This window comes from Typopeltis vanoorti, chromosome 1 (assembly GCF_054136105.1).
Source record: "Typopeltis vanoorti isolate ZY-2024b chromosome 1, IOZ_Tvanoo_1.0, whole genome shotgun sequence".
Taxonomy (NCBI): domain Eukaryota; kingdom Metazoa; phylum Arthropoda; class Arachnida; order Uropygi; family Thelyphonidae; genus Typopeltis; species Typopeltis vanoorti.
Genome location: NC_143549.1, coordinates 185,744,025 through 185,767,854, shown reverse-complemented (window position 1 = coordinate 185,767,854; position 23,830 = coordinate 185,744,025). Strand labels below are relative to the sequence as shown.

Below are 23,830 nucleotides of genomic sequence, written 5' to 3'. Positions count from 1 at the left end.
ATTTCTCACCCTTGTACAAATTATGTTCATTCAACTGAAACTGCCTTCAGCTTAAGCAATACAAATTACAACAGTGCTATCTGTTTAGCTTTATGAATACTTACTGGGATTAAAACTTCTTTCTTTTTTTATTTTACATTATTTATAACATTCTGAAAATTATTATTATTATTATTATTATTATTATTTGACACCTCCAGGGAGTCCAAAGACTCATCGAGGGAGAGTGTGCCAACAGCATCGAACGATTGGTCCCCTTCCAACTACTAACCGCGCTCAAACTTACTTAACTGAGCCATTAGTAGCAGAGGCTCTACCAATCGACCAACAAATCATTCAAATCAATTTCATATTTTAAAATTGCACTTAATTGAAACTTTTTCCCCCTAGCAAACTATCCACAGTGAAGCTAGTTCTTCATAAGGTAGATGGTATTAATAAATCTAAATAATTTTAAATGTTTTCATCATCTGATAAAAGATGTAAATTTATGTGTTGAATTACTGTATTTTTTCCTGTATAAGACAATCCCATGTATAAGACAAACCCCTACTTTTTCGAACCCAAAATTAAGAAATCAATATTTGAAACATAAAACAGAACACATTTGATATTTTTTTAAATATTCAAAGTATATTTAGTAATTAGGTAATATTTTTAAGATACATACTAAGATGAATTTTTAGGGATGCATTTTCTGGGCTAACTTGGTTCATGTTCTCATGGCCAACCTTTCTCTCCTCATGAAGTTGAAGCATCATTTTACCTTTCCTATGAAATCAACAATGTTCATTTCTCTTCCAAACCTTTTTTGCCTCATATTGAATAAGCTTGGTTGATACACATACCCCACTCTGGCGCTGCTCCATAATCCAAGTCTTAAGCCTCTGCTCCAAGTTTGGCCACTTTGCTGGTTTTCCTCTTAAGGCCCTCTTCTATTTTGGCATCTTGAGTAGTTGTTCTTCCTGTTTCCTCCACTGTCTAATCATACACTCAGTGGGAGGAGGTCCAAACTGTCTCTCTGAAGCTCTATTTCCATATTCTTTTGCGTAATTGATGACTTTTAACTTGAATTTTGAAGAATGTGACAATCGTTTTTTTTATTTTCGGATGGTGAAATTTGAAACTGTAAAGTGGCTTATGAAGAGCTCAACTCATTTTTATGAGCTAGTGCTCAAAATATTGTTAATGCATTAACTCACCCTGCGAATGAGTTGCAGATATGAATGCTATCAGAGTTCTGATTGGTTTATTCAGAATCAGCCATTAATGACATCAATCAACAGAGTATACTGTAGACTGATCAATCATACATTCAGTGGGAGGAGGTCCAAACTGTCTCCCCGAAGCTTTATTTCCATGTTCTTTTTGCGTAATTGATGACTTTTAACTTGAATTTTGAAGAATGTGACAATCGTTTTTTATTTTCAGAGATTTTTATGGGCTAGTGCTCAAAATATTGTTAATGTATTAACTCACCCTGCCAATGAATTGCAGATATGAATGCTATCAGAGTTCTGATTGGTTTATTCAGAATCAGTCGTTAATGATGTCAATGGGCAACGTGGCGAAACTGTCGTACCTTGTCTCAAGGAGACATGGTACAGACAGTTTTGCCACGGCAACCACAGGTCTCTCAACCGGTTATCCCCATGTATAAGACAACTCCCAATTTTTGGTCTAAAAATTTTAGAAAAAAGTATAGTCTTATACACAGAAAAAGATGGTATATTTTCTAATGTGTTCCTAGAAAGAGCATTGAATTTATTATTTTTATTAAATGGAATATCTTAAACTTATCTGATTTAATCAAATATTCAATTTCAACTTATCTGATTTAATCAAATAAAGAATCTTATTTCCACTTATTTGAGATTCTTTGAACTGACAACCATTATCATTTTCCCATCATTCCAGGTTATTCAAATCATTCTGTAAGTCTGTATATCAGTGACATCATTGATTGCAATGTCTATTTTTGCATCATCAGCAAATAATTCAACATTTCCTGTCAGGTCTTTTCCAATATCATTAATGTATAGTGAGGACTGAATCCCTAAGGAACAATACTGGTCACCTTAAATCTTGTAGATTCACACCGACTATATAGCACTTTCTGATACCTATCTGTCAGCCACCCACTTATCTAAACCAATAGTTTATGTTCCAATCCCCATATTCTCCAGTTTATGCAACAGCCTCTGATGTAGTATCCTATCAAATGCCTTAAAAAAAAGTCTAACAGTATCATAGTGCATCCATTCCTTTTATCCAAATCAGTAGTAACATTATTATAAAATATGAGTATATCATGATACACACACCGTCCTGATTGCAAATCCTTCAGATTTCTACCACTGCTTCTGCCGATGCCCATATCATTTATTAATCTTAAAAGTGATTACTACTGCAAACATCCAGAATAAACTTATCCACAGATTTCATACCACTTTTATTATCGGATTCCTCTTTCTAACATTTTTCAATAGCCTCCTAGCATGTTTCTCTATTCTGTCAGATTACCTGTAGGAACTTTCAATATTTCCTCTTTTTCATGACCGCCTGTTTAAATTCTTGAGTCCAGCATGATGTTTGGATCTTCCTGGGTGAATCAATCAATATTTTCTTCAACAATCTGCCAGTTATTGTCTAACTCTTCAATATTTTCTTGAATAGTATTAGATATTTGAATCTATAGTTTACCTCTGAAAACTTCCTGACTGATTATTGTTAAAACTTTGTACATATTCTTTTTGATACAAAAGTCACTTCATATTTCAAATCCTTTGAATAATCTAATATCCTGAACCACTATCAACAGTCAATAATACTTATTTCTTGTGCATTTTCTCCCTGTGAATTTGTGCACTTCTTTGTGTTAAATATGCTGTCAGTAATGACTAATCTATATTCACAAAAATTATGCAGGTACTTACCATTGTTATTAGCTCTGCTCTCCTCTTCAAATTTTCTCCAAACACATCTATATGTCCAATATTTCCACACATCATGATTTTGTTATAGGTTTTGCAACCACTCTTAATGTCCAGAAGTGACATAAAAAATAATTTTCCACTTTGATGTTTAGATCTCTAACAAGCTTTACCATTTTTTTTCCCCCATGTCAGGATTCATTTCCAAAGAAGCTCTCTCAAGAAATCCCTCTACTTGTTTAGTCTCATTGTCCACTTCTCCATGTTGATATTTGTCCCACTACTACACTTAAAATTGCCTGCCATGCAAGAAGTTTATCTTTGCATTCAGTGTTAAATACCACAGCAACTCCTTTCTTGGCTTGATCATACTACTGCCTGAATGCGACATTTTATAGTAATCATTTAGAAAATCAACTGTTTTTAGGTTTCATCTCGATAAAATCAATTATATCAACATGATACATCTCTAATTTTTCTGTTAGTTCCACTATCTTCAATTCTTCTGATGTTGAACTTGCACATTGGTTCTCGTAACTGAATTTTCCCTAATTGCTCCGGTTGCCTGATGAAAACTGTTTGCACCTGTTCCAAATGGGCAATGCCCTAGCATGCATAGCATCCCACCATGTTGTACCTTTCTGACTCATCATTCCACCACATACACAGAGAGAGACAGACAGATGAAGACATGTCCAAATATATTATTATTAACATTTGACCTCTATGGAGGCAGACTCATCGTGGGAGGTACACACTAGCATGCATGGCATCCCACCATGTTGTACCTTTCTGACTCATCATTCCACACACACACACACACACACACACACACACACACACACACACACACACACACACACACACACACACACACACACACACACACACACACACACAGAGAGAGAGAGAGAGAGACAGACAGATGAAGACATGTCCAAATATATTATTGTTATTAACATTTGACCTCTGTGGAGTCAGAGACTCATCGTGGGAGGTACACACTATTGCACACAATGCTCATCCAACCGTGCCTTAAACTGATTTAAGGTATCTACACCCACAACACATTCAGGCAATACATTCCACTCACCAACCACTCTCCATGCAAAGAACCTACTCCTCACACCCTCCTTATATGGTTTCCAGCAATGACCTCTTGTCCTCCCCCATTCTATGAAAAATCTCCATGTCGACACAATAACAACCCTTGACTAGCTTATATGTCTCAATCATATCCACCCTCTTCCTTCTATTCATAAGGCTATGCAACTTACATTCTCTCACTCTGTCCTCATACTCCACATTCCAAAGGCCAATGACCACATTTGTGAATCTTCTTTGGACCCTTTCCAACATATCCTCGTCACCATGAAAATCAGGCAGTCAAATCTGTGCGCAATAATCCATATGAGGCCTGATCAAGGCCTTATATGGTATCATAACCTCTCTATTTCTGAATGTCAGGGTCCTCCGCATCATTTGCCATTATCCGATGTGATGTCTACATAACTTGTGCTATGTGGACCCTGAATTTTAGGTCCTTGTTCACCGTTACTCCTGGATCTCTCATCTTCTCTATATCCGTTTAAAGTTTCCCTACCAAGTGTATACTTTGCATCCCATCACTGCTTATCAAATCTCAAACCTTACACTTTTCAACACTGAACTGACAGTTCCACTTACCTGCCCATTCATGCAATAATGAATGTCCTTACAAGAGGACTTGAATATCTATTCAAATCCTCTTGTAAGGACATAACATCTGCTTGACTCTGCATTGCTCTCCCCAGTTTTGCATCATCTGCAAGCAGCTGCATATCACTAGTTAAACCCATCCCAATATCATTAACATACAAACTGAACATCAATGGCCCCAAAACTGACCCCATGTGGAATACCACTAGTGACCTTTTTTACCGCGCCCCCATATACAACTTTCTGATACCTATCTGACAGTCAGTCAGTGATCCAACTTAGAAGTCTGTTATCCAATTCCATCTGTTTCAATTTATATAAAGAGCTTGTCGTGTGGCAGTCTATCAAAAGCCTTTGCAAAATCTAAGTACACCACTGTATATGCATATTCCCTATCCAAGTATTTGTCACCTTGTTATAGTACATAAGTTAGTGAAACATGAGCTCCCCTTAACAAACCCATGCTGATAACCACAGAGAATACTGCTGTTATCAATCCATTTCTGTATCTTACTTCTCACCAATCTCTCCAGTACCTTCACCACAACTCCAGATATACACGGCCTATAATTTGAAGCTACAGGCTTATTGTCGTGACGTGTTCTCTTGACGTTCGAATCCGCCATCTTGCTAAAAGTGACTTTCATCAAATAAGGAAAACTAATTGCAAATTAATCACTGATCTAAGGGTAGAGAAATTTCTATTATACTGCGCCACTCTATCCTTAGATAAGTCTATATGAATTAGTAGGATCAATTCAAAATTAGTTAGCAGTCTTTTCACTCATTCAGGCCGATGGTATTTATTTTCATTCCTTCTGGGATTCCCGCTAGACCCGAATTTTTGTGAACGGTGCAGTAAAAAGAAATTCAGGCAAACACAATATTTAAATTAACAAACAAAACATTTAATATATGGTTATATAGCAATTACATAAATTCCACTTCTAAATATGAAAAACCAGTCAAGTTAGCATATCAAGTCAAGTCATTCATATTAATCCAATTTTCCAAACTTTCACATACAAATTCACAGTTTCAGAATTACAAAGTTCCTATACCCAACTTATTACGATAGAAATTCTTAATTAATCAGTTTCCTTGTATCTCTCAACTACACTCTACGATTAACTCATAACAGGCACTAACCACGGCAGATATCATTTCAATGTCTATATTTTCAACTCTCAGCCTCGATGGTATGCTACAGTTAATGTTAGAAACAGCGCGACGGAACTAATTCTTAAATCTTCATACACTGAAATAAACTAATATGACTGTCCTTACCAGAAATAATCTTCAGTACTTCCAATATTTTGTGAGCACACTTTCAAATTGTACTTATCACACTTGCGAGACACTAAATAACTAAAACATTACTAATCGCGCTTCAAAAATCCAGATAACAACTATAAGGTACATTAATTATTCTTATTTTTCATTCATCAACTAGTTTAACTCCGTACAATTCCCTTTCCTGGTAGTACAGAAATAAGTCGTAATTGTAGACTGACTGGATTTTTTCAGTATTCTTCTTTGAATGTCCAGTTCTCTAATTATCCGATTAAGGCAATAATTTCTTTTTATTACTACGGCTGGTTTTGTTTTCAGCCAACTATAAGATTCACTTATATAAAAAAATATCTACTCAACTCCTATCCTTAGGAATCTTTTAATTACTTCTACTTCTTTAGTTTACTTCCTTGCTACCTTATAGTTCCAAAGTTCCGTTCCGACTCCCTACTTACTACTACGTATCTATTTTCTCTTCTCCTCCGCAAACGCTCCCTTCACACGCGCTCGTTTATTTCCACGCGTCTCTATGACAACCGATAGACGTAAACATTCTCGCGAATGTTACATTAGGTTATATAACTACATTCAGTTATTACATAACGTTAACTTTCATGAAAAGAATAAATAGAATATTTGCATTCCAATAAATGCGTAGTTAAATTACAAATATAAGTTCTTACAATATTGACATAATTAAGGTAGTTATATGATATCAATTACAATTTATGTTATTTACATCAAATAATATTTACAAATATAGTTCTTGTGACGAAAAGTCATGTTGGATTCTGAATCAAACAACATTTATTCTATTTTCTACATACCTATCTGACAGTCAGTCAGTGATCCAACTTAGAAGTCTGTTATCCAATTCCATCTGTTTCAATTTATATAAAGAGCTTGTCGTGTGGCAGTCTATCAAAAGCCTTTGCAAAATCTAAGTACACCACTGTATATGCACATTCCCTATCCAAGTATTTGTCACCTTGTTATAGTACATAAGTTAGTGAAACATGAGCTCCCCTTAACAAACTCATGCTGATAACCACAGAGAATACTGCTGTTATCAATCCATTTCTGTATCTTACTTCTCACCAATCTCTCCAGTACCTTCACCACAACTCCAGATATACACGGCCTATAATTTGAAGCTACAGGCTTATCACTACCTTCATGCAATGGAACAATTTCCACTCCCTTGGAACCTGTGCTGTTGTAAGACTTTTATTAAACAGGCATGCCAATGCTACTACCAATTCCCTGGAACTTTCCCTTAAGATGTGTGGTGATATGTCATCAAATCTTATCGTCTTATTGACATCAATCTTATTTCCTCAAATACCTCCTGCTCGCTCACAATTAAGCCATCCCCTCCTATGTCCTCTACACTTCAGTTCATCATGATTCCACCCTGATCAGGATAAAAACACCCTTATAAACTGATCACTGAATACCTCAACAATGTCTTCTGCAGCAGTTACCCTTCCACCACTTTCATCCATTAACTTCATCTTACTATGATCATTCTTCCATTTACTTGCCACATGTCTAAAAAACTAGGGTTTTTCTTTGCCTGATTTGCCAATTTCTGCTCATACTCTACTTTTGTTTTCCTTACTAACTGAGTCACTCTCCTGACTTGTTCTTTATACTCTTCATGTGACTGATTATTACTATTATTCATCTTGTACGTCCTCCAGATTTTATCTTGTACTTTTTCTTCTTGGTTCATCTTGTACTTTTTCCAGATTTCATGCTTAAGCTCCACATTCATCCATTTTACACCTACCTTATTCAGCCTTTTGGCTTTTGGAATACATTCACACATTGATGCTGTTATGCATTTCTTTGTTAGTTCCCATGCAGCATTTATTTCCTTACCACTCAACACCTCGTTCCATGTTATAGCTCCAAGCTGTCTCCTAAGCTTGTCATAATCACCAGCCTTATAATTCCACACATATCCTTTCCTCAAAAAAGTCTACATATGCTAGTCACAACACAGGTGATCACTTTCACCAACTGGAAGTGTGAAACCTCTCTCATGATCACATTTCTGATGAAATTATTTGATCTAGAACTCTCGATACTCACGTGCCCTCCTTTAAGTGCTGCCTGAGATAGTTATCTCTCAAGTACTCGAGAAATTCATTCCCAAATGCTATCTCTTCATTTCAATCTATATTGCCATAATTAAAATCACCCATAATAATAACCCTTCCTTTGTTCACTAATCCAAGTTGCTTATACATTTCTTCATCACCACCCTCCAAATTCCCAAGCCTATAACAACATCCAACTAAATATGTCTTTCCCCCTCAACTTCCACATTACACCACACTGCCTCATAACCATTGCCACTATTTCCCCCTTTCATATCTACCTTATGTGGACTTAATTCCCCTGTTATCATCATCAGCAGCACCCCCCCCTTCCTTCTTGACCTTTCTATCCTTGTGAAAAATACTACATCCATCCATTTCTATTCCTGTTATGGTTTCACTTATTCCAATGATTTGGGGGCAAATAAACTCAATCACTAAAACCATTTCATCATCCTTATTTGATACTTCTGGCATTTCATTAACTAACACTGCAATTCATTTTTAAGTCTATAACCAGTCCTACCCAAGCCACGTGTTGGTTGATTTCCCCATCACACCTGCCCAATCATCTTTATCACCACTTACCACATACAGGGTGTTCGGGATAAATTTGACATATTTATAATTAATTATATTTTTCCGTAAGTTACATGTATTAACACACACTTCTCTTCATTTAAAAGTTTGGACCCTTCTTCATTCATATACAAGATGTCAGAAAGGATGGATAGCTGGAACCCACCTGAATCATGGAAGAGAATAACTTGTATCATGATGATTCGTGCCCGCCATCAAAATAAGGATATTACGACTGCTGCCCAATGCTCCCTGAATACAGTAAAAACAATCAGGCATGAACTAGAGACTTGCAATGGTGACTACGAGGATGTAGCAAGAAGAAAGATCCCTAGCAGACGATCTGATTGCGTTCGTACAGCAGAATTCCTCGCAAATCTGCAGGAACAGGTGTTGAAGAACCCTGGCATTGGAATTCGGGCTTTGTTCGTGGAGTTGCTAACTGTAGTCAAGCCCTGGATAACAAGGGTAGCCAATGGTAGGCCGTATGTATGGCAGCAGGATTCGGCCCCTTGCCACACCTCTGGGAAAAGTCAAAAATGGTTGTCTGAAAATTTCTACGACTTCACCAGTCCAAATGTTTGGCCTCCAAACTCCCCAGACCTTAACCCCATGGATTATTTTGTATGGGGCGCAGTTGAAAAAGACACCAATCGCACTTCCAGTAATACAAAAGCCCAGTTAATGGATAAAATTAAAACAGTTTTTGCGGCCCTTCCCAGGGAGACTGTAGCATCAGCTTGTTCGAGGTTCCGAAGCAGAATTGAAGCTGTGATCGATGCTAATGGTGGTTATTTTGAGTAAATCTTGTTGATAGTATTGTAATTAACTCTGCCTGTAATGTTTTTTTGTCAATTCATTAAATTTAATAGATACAAAGAAGATTTTCTTTTTCCTTACGAAACTGTCAAATTTATCCCGAACACCCTGTATATCTGCTCAGTCTCAACTTCCCCATCCCACATCACAATATACTCCATCCACTTTCAACTCCTTATCCATCCGAGCTCTCCCTGTTTCACTGTTCCTCTTGCATTCCTACTCTCTCTTCATTTCTCTATGTAATGGATCAGATCAGCAGCTTATTAACAAAAAAAAAAAAAAAAAGATAAAACTAACTATAAATTCACACATATGCCATAGAAATTGACTTTTTAATAATATGTAAATATATCGTCTTAAGTATCATAAGACATCATCAGTACAGTTATTAAACAACAACAGGAATTACATTAAAAAAACGCATTAATGTGCATGCTTACATTGGAATCCCTCTATGTATACAGTAGCATATAAATTTATTTTATTTTATTTATTTTATTATTTATATTATTATATTATATTATTTAGCTGATAAATTTATTTTATACAATCAAGGATAACAATTTCCAGACTTTTGGGATGGTGAGACAGTCGTTATGGTTAAGACTGGGTCTGTGACTTAAAGCCTCAGCACTTTCTTTATATAAATGCTCATATATATGGATCTATGTAGTAGTTTGGTGTTTTGCCATTGGTTAGCGTTTTCAACTCCATGTTGTTGTGTGAGACCAGATTTGTGAGATTTGATAACATGGATGTGGTCTTGATGTTCAGAGGTGCGTTTATTTATGAATCTTTCTGTTTGTCTTAAAACAAGTTACATGAACATGGCACTTCATATATGCCAGGTGGCATCAGTGGCGAGAGTTTGTCTTTTGGAGAAGGTAACAAATTGTGAATTTTCTTATCAAGAAAAAAAAAATTTAAGTGCTTCCACGAATGTAATTTTTCAGATCATGCACTTTTCTCAATTAATGTAGCTAAAGAAAAAATTATAACTAAAAAAAAGCTCCTCTCTGCAAAAAACAGCAACAGGAATGTATAACACATTCTTTACATGCACTACTGAAGGCTTACTGATATACTAAAATGTTCACCAGTAGAATATAAGCATGATAAAGTAGCCATTCAGAAGAATGAGAACTTGACTTCAACTTTTGAATATATGCAGATGCTATCTTTCTCCCTAAGCTTATTTGCTGAACATATAAATACTTTTATCTAGAGTGCAGAGATGAAAAAAAAAGTCTTTTGAGAATGTACTTTTGAAGTAATTAGCTACATTTGGCCTTTTTTTTTTTATTCACCATTCAGAATCAATACTGCTTTACTGTTTCACAATTTCATATCTGTAGATGAGAATTATAAGAAAAAAATAATTTTCTCCTCAATCTTTGCAGTTATTACATTAACAGGACCTGTTTTTAATATGTGATCTCATATAAAGAACTTTCATTCTCTACTTCAATTTTTTTTCTTTTCATGCTAGTTATAATCTATTTTCACGCACGGAAAAGCAACACCACCCTGTAAGCAAGACATTTAATGACAAGTCAGACTATCCATGATCAAAACACAATCTACCACAAAATGGATACCAAGAGTTCAATGGTACTTGAAATGACATATGAAATCCCTAAAATGACAAACTTTGATTAAGGTATGAGATTGAGAGTCATGAGATTTTAGTCAACTATATGAAATCATTTGTAAACTATCTCAAGGCTGTAAAGCTGAAGTTGGTGACTGTGAAGGAACATGCTATAAAATACAAAAAAAAAATGTTCTTTGTAATGAATGAGAGCAAGCCAAACATTCAGAAAAACACATACTTGTTATAATAACTTGTACTTCAAAAAAAGCATTTCTGGTTAATGAAAATATACTTCATATTTTTCATGAACAAAAACAGGCTATAATAGCCGTTATTATATTAATACTGTTTAAGAGTAGCAGCATGGGAATTTTCCCAGAAACTATACCTAATTCATATTTTTCTTTTTCATGAATACTAACATGTAGTATAATAATGTTATTATTGTGTATACTCAAGATGGGTTTTCAAATCTAATAAAGTCTGAAAAAATGTTACTTTTGCAAGTAATTCACGGTATCATTCCAATACACACAATAGTGACCCATCTTCTTAGTTATAAGATATAAATTAGAGGAGAAATGACAAGAAATTATATTCTTGTTTTAATGCTTTAGTCAGGCATGACAAATAATCTTTATGTAAAGTAGCACTCTGCCATTATAAGAGAATGGTAACTATTCAATGATTATAGTACATGCAATGTAAACAGATGCTTTTAAAATGGGAATTATTTTATAATTCAAAAATTCAAAACTATACTCCAATGAATATCAGAATATTCAAAAATTTATAATTAAAGGGTTTAATGAAATAATTGCAAACCATCCACATCCATTTCCATACATCCTGATACACATAATGCAACATAATTGGCACATATGTCAAAAATCTAAACATAAAGTCCTCCCCAAACAAACAAAATGCATAATGTTAAAAAGCAAAAAGATGCAATTATAGGATCAATTTCTTTAGTAGTCACAAATAGCAGTGTATTAAGCATTCATAATCATCATGCCTCATTTGGTCAGTTGCGTGAATATGTACAAGCACAATAAGACAGCAATATACATATATAATTCTATTTTTATTTCAAGATGAAAAAAAAAATGTTTCGAATTCTTTTAATATTAAAAAATAGTCCTAATTTAACTTTTCATAGGAACTGATAAACAAATGACTTGTTTCTATCAATTCTAGATTACTAACTAGTCAATTTTTCATATACTTCTGAGGCATTCTGACACTTATACAGCAGTATCCAAAACCTAAGGATAAATGCTGTTTCTGAAAATTACAACAGCAAATTCAGATGAATTAACTTGTGGCAATTTGTATAACTGATAATTTCGAGTAAAAAGCAGGTACACATTCAAATTTTCGAATTGCAAACAAAGGGGTCACGTGGTAGCACTCAACAGGATAAAAGGCAAAAGGCTATGCTAAGCGAGTAGTGTTTGAAGAAAGCTTTTTTTGTGAAAAAATAAAGTTGAAAACTTCTATTATTATTATTACGGGCAACTCCAAGGAGTCCTTAGACTCATCGAGGGAGGCCCTAAACATCATGTCAACAACTATTTAGCTTCCACACAGTATCTATCATACCTTGCCTTGAACCCACTCACAGTCATGGCACCCACAACAGACTCTGGCAACTTATTCCACTCATTCACCACTCTTCATGCAAAAAATCTAGTTCTAACACCTTTGCTAACCACACTCTTGCCCAGTTTTCATGGATGGCCCTAGTCCTCCCACCACCAGACCTGTTCTGAAAAATATCCTCTGAATTAATCTTATAGAAACCTTCAGTAATTTGAATGTCTCAATCATATCTCCCCTCTTCCGCCTATCAACCAATTTCTGCAACTCACAAATCTTTAACCTGTTCTCATAAGGTTCATTCCATAGACATGCTATCATCTTGGTCACTCACCTCTGGATCCTCTCTACCTCCTCCCCATCAAGAAGAAACCCTGGCGCCCAGATCTGGGCACAGATGGGGTCTTATCAAGCCTCGATACAGAGGAACAATAACTTGCTTGTCTCTGCTCGTCAAACTATTCTTCATTAACCAAGTGATTTGATGAGCTGATTTTGCCACTTTTGCAATGTGCCCCCTAAACTTCAACTCCCTATCCACCAACACCCCCAAATCCCTGGCTTTGTCAATCTCCTGGAGTACAGTTCCACCAATGTGGTATACTGCTGCTAATCTTTTCACCCCAAAATGCATAACCTTACACTTTGCCACAATAAATTGACATCCATTCTACTTAGCCCAGTCCCCCAATCTATCCAAATCATCTTGCAAAATTTGGACATCATGTGCATTCACTATTACTCTACCCAACTTTGCATCATCAGCAAACAAATGAATTATTCCTCTCAGATCCTTTTCAATATCATTAAATGTACAAATTAAATAGTAGTGGTCCAAGAACAGAACCCTGCGCATACCACTAGTCACAGGCATTCTTTTGGACTCTACTTCTGAATAAACTACTCTGCGATATCTCTCTGTCAACCACCCTCCTATCGATCTCACAACCCTATATCCGTCCTCATATGCTGCAATTTGCTGATTAGAATTCCATGTGGCATCCTGTCAAAGGCCTTAGCAAGGTCCAACAGTATGACTGTAAACCCATTACCCTTATCCAGCTCAGCCGTCACTGTGTTATAAAACATGAGCAAGTTAGTGAGGCGTGATCTACCATTCACAAAACCATGCTGTCTCCCATACAGTATCCGATTTTCATCAATCCATTCCAGTATTTTTCCCTTAACTACTTTCTCCAAGACCTTGACAACGACTCCTGATATGCTGATCGGTTGGTAATTTGCAACAGTAGTCTTGGATCCTCCTTTATGCAGTAGAACTATTTTCCCCTCTTTCCACACCTTCGGGACTAAACCAGACCCGAGACTCGGATTAAACAACATGGTCAGGGGCACTGATAATTCTTTATCAGTACCCTTGACAGCTTTTGCTTTCCTTACCACACTCGTTACCTTTCTGGTCTGTGCTTTACACTGTTCGTGTGCCTGCAGGTCACCGTTCTCCTTAAATTCCCTCCACAGTTGTTTCTTTTTTTGCAGCTCAATCTTAATGCTGTTATTCATCCATTTAACCCCTACTTGATTTACTTTCCAGAATCTAGGTATACAGTTAGCCATTACTTCCTTCAAACACTCCTTTAACACTTCCCATGCACTATCAACCACCAGGCATTGCAGCTTTACATTCCATGGCACTGAACCAAGCAATCTCCTGAACTTGTCATACTCACCAGCCCGGTACTTCCGCATGTACCCTTTCTTAATTGAAAATTCCACACATTTGGCCACCCTCACCAATTGGTGGTAAAGTGGTCATATTCATTACAATCAAATTCTCATATGTAATTATTAGGTCAAGCACTCTCGAACCCCTAGTATATTCCATTACATGCTGTCTCAGGTAGTTATCCCTTTTTTTTTTAGAGGTACCTGTGGCATAGTATAATTATTAAAAGAACACGTAAGACCACAATAATAACTTTGAATTAATAAAGGTACAGATATTTCATACTAAAACTAATAGTACATCTTCAGTGTCACACAAACAGTTATAGGAATGGAATACAAGTAACGAATATTCGGTGGATCACCTATTAAAATACAATTGTTGCCGCGTGCTAGGAAATGATCGAAAATAATAATTAATCTTTAAGATAATTTTTTTTTTATATTGATTACATAAAATAAAAGTCTCCCAGATCTTCGAGAGAGACAATCATTTCGATTTAAATTCGGTCGGTGTAAAATAGCTTCACAACTTTCTTTAAAAAGGTGTTCATATTTGAACCTGCATCTATGGAGGAGAATAGCTTTATCTCACTGGATAAAGAAGAAGAAGTTCGAGTAAGGAGGATGTCCAAGAATGGTAAAGTACCCGAATTTTCTTTTTCCATGGTAAATTGAATACGTGGGTGAAGGCTATTTATCTGTTGTGGAAATGTGGAAAGCTCATCTTCAGTATGTGACCAAATAGCAAAGACATCACTGACATAACGATACCAAAGAGATGGTTGAGGATGAATGGATGAAAACATAGTGTCTTCGAACTGTTTTAAAAAATAGTTCGCCAAAGGTGGAGACAGAGGGCTACCCATGGCAGTACCTTCAACTTCTGGTACTTCACCATTCTTGGACATCCTCCTTACTCGAACTTCTTCTGGTACCTTATCTACAAGCATCTTTCAAAAGCCCACATTTACTGACAGATACATTCATAAAAAGTCTGCTCACCACACATCTCAAAAATTTGGCATCCTTAAATCTCTAATTAATAGAGCACATAAAGTTTGCTCTTCTCCAGTAATCTTACAACAAGAACTTTCCATCATTAAAAAGTTAATGGAATCGAATAATTACAACCCCAATCAAATCCAACAGATAATTGAATCTTATGTTTCAATATCTAAGGTTTCTTCAACAGTCTGCAGAATTCCAATCCCGTACATTCAAGGAATCTCAGAACCTATAGGTAGAATTTTGAAAAAGTACCAATTGATTCCCACATATGTTCCTATCAACAAAATTTCCTCTTTATTGCCTTCTACAAAGGATAAACTATCATCTCTATCTTTGGCTGGCGTTTATCAAATACCATGTGAATGCGATGTTTCTTATTTTGGACAAACTGGCCGTTCTGTGGAAAAAAGAATTAAAGAACATCAATATTATATTAAATACAACAAACCTCAGAAGTCTGGTCTAGCACAGCACAGTATTAACACTACCCATAATATCCAGTGGGATAAAGCTATTCTCCTTCATAGATGCAGGTTCAAATATGAACACTTTTTAAAGAAAGTTGTAAAGCTATTTTACACCGACCGAATTAAAATCGAAATGATTGTCTCTCTCTCTCTCTCGAAGATCTCCCAAATCTTCGAGAGAGAGAGAGACATAACCTCCTCATACATAACCTACGCATAAAGTCATTTGCAATTATGGCCCTTCTTCTTAACTCTTCTCTGTCATACCACGGCAACAGACTCACTATCTTAACTCTTTCACTCTTTTCTTTTGCTACCTCTAGTAATTCCTTGAAGTCTTCTCTCATAGCAAATTTATCTCCTTTCAAATCATTCGTTCCTGCCACTACTATCACTTCTTTCACCCTCTACTTTTGTCCTCTAATAGCCTCACTTACATCCTTAATTTTTGCACCCGGCATGTATGATTTTATTGAACTCTCATCTATTACACCTCTTAAAAGCGAATCACCATACAACACTCGTTCCTTCAATTTCCTTTCACTACCCCATTCATGCTCTCATTTTTCTTATCACACACTTGCTTCCTTCCGTTAGCTGACACTCGATGAGCAATTTTGTAATTGCTCAAGCTGCCGCTTCACCCTATGTATCACTCCACGCAACCATGTGATCTCCCTCATTGCTACTAACTCCTCTTTTTTTTTTTTTTTTATCACTCAAACTATTCTCATACTCTGTACTTTCACTTTCAACCTCAACACCATTCTCAATACTATCTGGCACTACATTGCAAATTTCTATCCTATCACTACGTTCTATCCCATTATGGCTTTCATCCATTAAATCAATCTTCTATGTCTTGTAGAGTCTCAAAGACATCATCTAGATCAGCGATTTTCAACCGGTGTGCCGTGAGAGGTCTTCAGGTGTACCCGCGAGATTTATGAAAACAAATTAATTGAAAGAAATAATGTTGTAATTTGCACATTTATTTATTAGTGTCTGGTCTTTCCTCTTCTTGTGTGTGTAAATCAATCAAAATTATGCCTATTTTTTGCCAGATTCATCAAAAAAAATTAAAAGAATATTTAAGTTAAGGGATATTACATCCCATATTGTTTCTTAGCCGAATAAGAAACTCAGAGAGTTTCATGCCGAATATAGAAACTATATAAAGTTCGGCGATTTCTCCATTTGGCTTGAATCAAGCTTGTATTTTTCCAAGATTCCCTATCGTAATTTTTCTTAGCCTTATTCGGCTAAGAAACAATATGGGATGTAATATCCCTTAACTTAAATAAGTTATGTTGCCGAATTGAAGCCTTTGGCTCTTCATATATTTAGTAATTTATTAGGACACCTCTTGGTAATTCTCATAGAAGGGATGCAAGTTCTGTTCGCTACAAACTTGGTATTATTAACTAGGTCTATCTACTCACTGATGAGACCTCAATAAAGGTTGAAACGGTCTGGGTAGCGACCTTCTCTCATAATGTAGAACAGTATTACAGCTCCTAGGAGCTAAGTTCACATTATGGGTAAATATCAAGAATAGTGATCGGATCTTGCTCCACCTTTGCTATGAGTTGCCTCAGCTTGCACTACCTTAAGGGTCAGTTGCTGCACTATCCAGGTATTTGCTTACGCTTGGAATCGCCGAAATTTATATAGTTTCTATATTCGGCATGAAACACTTTGAGTTTCTTATTCGGCTAAGAAACAATATGGGATGTAATATCCCTTAACTTAAATAAGTTATGTTGCCGAATTGAAGCCTTTGGCTCTTCATATATTTAGTAAAAGAATATATTTTTAGTGAGCCGCAGAATTTTAATATTTAGTCTAGGTGTGCCATATTATGGAAAAGGTTGAAAATCACTGATCTAGATGACTTCATGCAAGGAAGAATTATGGGAAGCTTGAAGAAGGCCACAGAAATATTGATATTGTCAGAGATTTTCAATCTCACATAGCATTGTATACAATGCTCTAGGCAGCATTTCAAACCAATAGAATGTGTGCTAAAAGGTTGCCCTTGCTCTACCATGGAGTATGAAGACAGATTTTTGGTTATAACAAAAAATGTAATTGACACACCATGACAGGTCATGGTGTGTCAATTACATTTTTGCATGCAATTACATGCAAGTTGGTTCCATTCAAGTACAGGTACACAGATATTTTGACAAACTGTGGCAAAATGTTGGGTGTATAGGCAAAACAAGTATGCCTATACACCCGAAGGCCTGTGCATCCCTTTATTCACAATTCATTATACAACATGTTTTCAGATGTGTTACATCCTAAAAATTGGACACCAATTGGCTATTGTACTTTTTACAGATGAGTCATTTTAGTCTTTGCTCAGATTCTAGATGACACTTAATCTAGTATGAACGTGGTACTGCTTCCCATCATGAGAATGTTCTTGAAAGGGATAGATACAGAAGTGCTGGAGTAATGGTATGGGGAAGCATTATGCTTAATGGACACACCAAGCTACAAGTGCTGAAAAAAGGGACTATGACCACTGAATAATATTGCAACGAAGTTCAATGTCATGTTCAATTGTTCTGTGATGCAATTGAGCATGACATCTGAACATGTAGGCAAAGAATTCATTTTATGGATGATAATGCCACAACACCTCGTACAAGAGCAGTGGAAATACTTCTGGAGACAAAGGATACTAATCAAATTCAGTGGCCAGCACACTTCCCCAGATCTATAACCACAGAACAAGTTTGGGATGAGACGCACTGCTGCTCGAAATTCTCCTCTGGAAAACAAACAAGGCCTTATCCTTGCTCTGAAGGAGGAGTGGGCCAGTTTTCTTCAAGAACACCTAAAATCACTTAGTGCTAAACATGGTGTGACATTGTGAGAGCTACATCACAGTTCAGGGGTGGACATATTCCATAATGAAATGTCTCTTCGCACAGCTTGCTGTAAGCACTACACATTAATTCCTTAACCATGTTTGGTCTCTATAGCAGGATTTCCAGATTATCTAATCCCCAGCTGATAGGTTTACAATATTTCTTGAATGGAAATTTAACTAGTAGCTTTTGCCAAAAAACATATTACAATTTAATATGTGTGAAATTTATAAAACTTTTTTTGTGCAATATAATTTATTAGTATGCTGGCAATAAATTTACATCAACATTTGTCGCTATAGTTGTTAAACATTTTTACATATATAGTTTAAAATGTAGTTCATCCTTAGCTTTTGGACACCAGTGTATGTTGTGGCATACTTTGTAACAGTAAACTGAATTCCCCATGCCTCATTTTCATTTCCTTGCTAACAATGAAGTTTGTTTTCCTGGTGAAAACTTAGTTTATTATCTATGACTGTCATATTGTGCTATCATAGTGTATGTGTACTTACTACATTCTATAGTATTTGGCCCTTTTTGCCTATTTTCAGCTGTCTCTGTCAGTTTCTACTTGTGAATTGGATCCCAACTCTTTTGATTTCTTACCTGCTGTCTATGCCAGTTATTTTTGCATAACAGTTAATTTTAGCCCTTAATTTATATAATTCCCTTTGTAGTTGTAATTTTCTTTTTTTACCTCAGTGATGCTGATTAATATGGCATCACTCACTTTAAAAAAAAATGCAGATATACTGAATGATGAAACCAGAGAAAATAATTAACTTAAAGTGAGAGGAAAATCATCCTAGGGGAAAAAAAAAAAAAAAGCTAATTTCACTTCTTGTTTTACATACTGACACAAATCTTCAAGTTTTCCAGTATTTATTTATAGAAAGTACAAATGCGTTTTAGAAAAAAGTTCTAAAACCTTTTTAGCTACTCAGAGCATGCAATTTTAACAACTATGTCATATTGGCCATGTATATGTTTGGCAAAAATGATTTTCTGGAGCTTTTTAATTTTTTTTTTTAATTAATGATAATTCCATTCAAGAAATATTGTAAATCTATCAGCTGGGGATTAGATAATCTGGAAATCCTGCTATAGAGACCAAACATGGAAATTTTTTAGAACACTTTAAGTGTCCAATAAGCTGGGAGTGGGCTCACTCCAAACAATGAAATTCATCTACAATCTATAGACAACATTCATGCTTATGGCAGGATTTGAATTAGCAACATAGTGGTTGGAGAATAGAGATGTTGTCTACTTGAAAACCCAGATGAGCATTTGATTAGGGTATCCTATTCCCTAGATACAAAATTGCTCTCCAAAAATGCAAAAACCATATGTTTTAGTCATTGGATGAATTAAAAAAAAAAGTAGTGATAAAACTAAGCTGTCCAAAGATGCCAATCTTTTAAATTACAATACAGTAGTTATTCTTGAGAAATAATGCATATATTGATGTTTCTCCATAAAAACAGTACACGTTACAATGAAAACATTCAGTCATTACATGCAACAGCATTCAATTTTCAATCCCTTAAGCAACCGCAGCACTTAAGATCTCTCGAGCCATGCTATGATGCTTATAAATTAAAAATACATGCTTGTATGAGGTAAAAAGTTTGAAGTTTGCATTTTAACAACTATGTCATATAGACATTTTATCTTAACCTTTGAAAAACAAAGCTATTCACATACAAATTTATCAATGCAAGTTAAAATGTCCACAAATATAATAAACCTGTACAAGCTACATAATACTATTACAATAAATATTACCTTAAAACAGGAAGCTCTATATAAAAGTTGTACAACATGGCCAATACTAGTTTTTGACGCTTGAGGAAAATGTGGAGCTAATCTCTGAACAACAAACATCACTAATACTTTACGAGATAGAGCTGAGCCATCTTCAAGAGCAAGCAACACTAGCTTTAGCACTTCTTCTTGCATAGCTAAAATGCAGTATTTTAAACATTATTTTTTTTAACTTACTCAATATTTCATAAATTTGTTACTTCATATTATTTTCTTATTATATGAACTATACATGTTTCACCATACTGGATACAAAACTATAGCACACTCTCAACCACCTGAATGTAGTTTATACAATTAGCAGATTAACATTGTTCATGTAAATTGGTGACTCTTGATTTTCTCCCTTAAAACCATATTAATAAATAATCCATGTGATTATCTATTAATATGTAATAAGAAATAATCCATGTGATTATTTCTATAGCAGTTGCATAACTTTAAAAAGTAGGCAAAGTTTAATTTCAATTACAAGAAAATATGATACTGCATAAATGCATCGCTTGTTCAATTATTACTATTCATTCAAAATCACAAGAGACAATCAAAACAGACAGTGATTTATTTAATCGGGTGAAATTTAATACTTGTTAAGTATGCCACTAAATGTGACCACTCAGAGCCATTCCATGGTTTTGAGCCACTGGGTGCAAAATATTTGTGCCCCCCCCCTTTCCATTAAAAATTAAAAGATTTCGAAGTACAATAACACATTATGTTACCGCCCCTAAATTGTGCCGCTGAGTTCATTGCACCACGGTACAGAACGGGCCTGTGACCACTAATTCAACTTATGGCCTAAGTCATATCAAATGTCATGAGAAGAAAGACATCAAGACAACTTCAAGAGCAAGTACAGGTAACCCTCGTATAACACGGCTGTTAGTTTCCACAAAAATGCCGTGTTATGCGAGACTCATCTACCGCGTTATGCGAGATCAAATTGAAAAAGTAGGGTTACGTTCCGAAAACTTTTTTTTTAAAGATTATATAAACAATGACATATCCAACAAAAATATATTTTTATTTAATTCAGGTAAGTTAAGAAAACAAATAAACTATGAAACAAATAATGGTATAAAATTATAAAAAATTATAAATTGTACGTAAACTTCATTGCATTAATGTTTTAGGCAAAATATAATAAAGTGTATATTTTAATCTTCATCACTCTCTTCAAAACTAACATTTCGTAGATGTTCTTTATTTACTAGTGGCTGGATGTCATCATCACTTGAAATCTCTTGGACATTTGTATAATTCTCATTGCATACTTCAGTTGATTTAGTTATCAAGAAGTCAGTAATAAGATCTTGCTTACCACTATGCTGCAATTTTTATTAAGTTCATAATACGGAGCTAAACAAATATCCAATTGGCTCGTGAATTTTCCAGAGCGCTCCATTGGGAGATCATTATCCATAAAATAACTTTCTTGCCAAGTCCAATCCTGCTAATTTCGTTAAACCGAATTCTTTAACAGATTCATCACAATCAGAATCTTCAACAGAACTTTCCCCGCCATTTAGTTCGATGTCATCTATTAATTGTACCAGTTCCTCCTCATTTAAATCTATTTCTCCATCAATTAATTCACTAATTTCGTTTTCAACCATATCGCAAAAGTGCTCTAAATGGCCATTACTATAAAAATATTTTTTTACATAAAAAAAAAAAAGCATTACATATTGTATGTAACTCACCAAATAATAAAGTACTCATCTTGAGATTAGCACACGATTTTTAATGTGCTTTCCTGACAGAAAACGAAGACAATTTTCAACAATTCTCGTAGACAGGCTTATACGTTGGTTATGCATTTCTAAATCACTTAGGGAATTGAAACAACGTAGATCCGAATATAAATTAAATAATACTTTAATAGATATTTCCGATATTTCGGCAATGTCACATTGCCATTTTCTAAAGGAACTTACAAAAAGGCAGGTGCACACAGGCACTAACAATACAGTAACTGAGAATGAAGATATGAAGCTATCGTTCTCCTAGAAGTCCTGATGGTGCCCTCTGGCGGGCTAAGTAGGCGTTCTTGGCCGTTGGGCTGAAGGTCTGCTGATGTATGCCTCCCAAATTTGGGGCAGTCGCATACAACCAAATTTGTTGAGGTTTGGAGAGTTTTTTTGGAGAGTTTATGGAATCAGCCTCTGCCCTAAGAAACTCTCCAAACCTCAACAAATTTGGTTGTATGCGACTGCCCCAAATTTGGGAGGCATACATCAGCAGACCTTCAGCCCAACGGCCAAGAACGCCTACTTAGCCCGACAGAGGGCACCATCAGGACTTCTAGGAGAATGATAGCTTCATATCTTCATTTTCAGTTACTGTATTGTTAGTGCCTGTGTGCACCTACCTTTTTGTAAGTTCCTTTAGAAAATGGCAATGTGACATTGCCGAAATATCGGAAATATCTATTAAAGTATTATTTAATTTATATTCGGATCTACGTTGTTTCAATTCCCTAAGTGATTTAAAATTTTCAACAATAAATACTTTATACAGTAAACAACTGACGTACATGCATGCTAAGGGGTATTTCCCCTAATATAAATTCGCTACTTATAACTACATTTGCGATACGGGCAGATGCAAATTTAACGAAGATAAAATTTGATTTTTAAGTCACGCGTTGAAAAATATATGAAAAGATAAAGGGTTACTACAGTATGTAGACCGTCTTATATCGAAACCGTGTTGTATAAGTACCGCGTTCAACAAGTGTTACTACGATTTGTAGATCGCGTTATATCGAAATCGTTTTGTATAAGTACCGCATTATACAAGGGTTGCCTGTATATTGATACTTGAGAATTTATACAACATAGAAGGCTGAGAAAATGTCAATTCCAAACTGACATTGGATAGTAATATGTCAAACAGAATTTAAGGAAGGGGCAAAAAAGTTACAGATGAGGCTTTTGAAAAGAAAAAAGTTTTATTTGTTGAAGTGATGAATTGTATGTTAATTGATAGTACTGGCTACCATGTATGAAAGATCAGTCCTAGAAACAGGTAAAATAAGCAACCATCAACAGATCCTGTATAAAAATAATTAACAATTTTCACGCTTGAAAGAAAAGTAAGATATCTCAATAGTAAGTTCATTTAAGAATTTGTACAATATAGGAGACTAGCTAACAGCTGATCAAAACAAAAACAGACTGCAAAATTTTAAGTAATCAAAAATTGTGCAACAAGCTCAAGGACTGAAGAATAAGATAAGGATGACAATGAACATTCAAAAGGAATAATTTATTCTGGCCTGGATGGTAACTTATTCTGTCATGGTTAGTTGCCATAATGATATTTC

At 35.3% G+C, this 23,830-nt stretch overlaps 1 protein-coding gene across 1 annotated transcript in view; it reads right to left on the bottom strand.

The window, feature by feature from the left end:
* Window positions 1–23,830, bottom strand: part of roq (RING finger and CCCH-type zinc finger domain-containing protein roquin) — a 504,568-nt gene that overhangs the window by 425,523 nt on the left and 55,215 nt on the right. Inside the window, exon 3 of the mRNA XM_090405434.1 lies at window positions 20,464–20,639. Coding sequence (XP_090261560.1) covers window positions 20,464–20,639 — 176 coding nt within the window. The remainder of the gene's footprint in view (window positions 1–20,463; window positions 20,640–23,830) is intronic.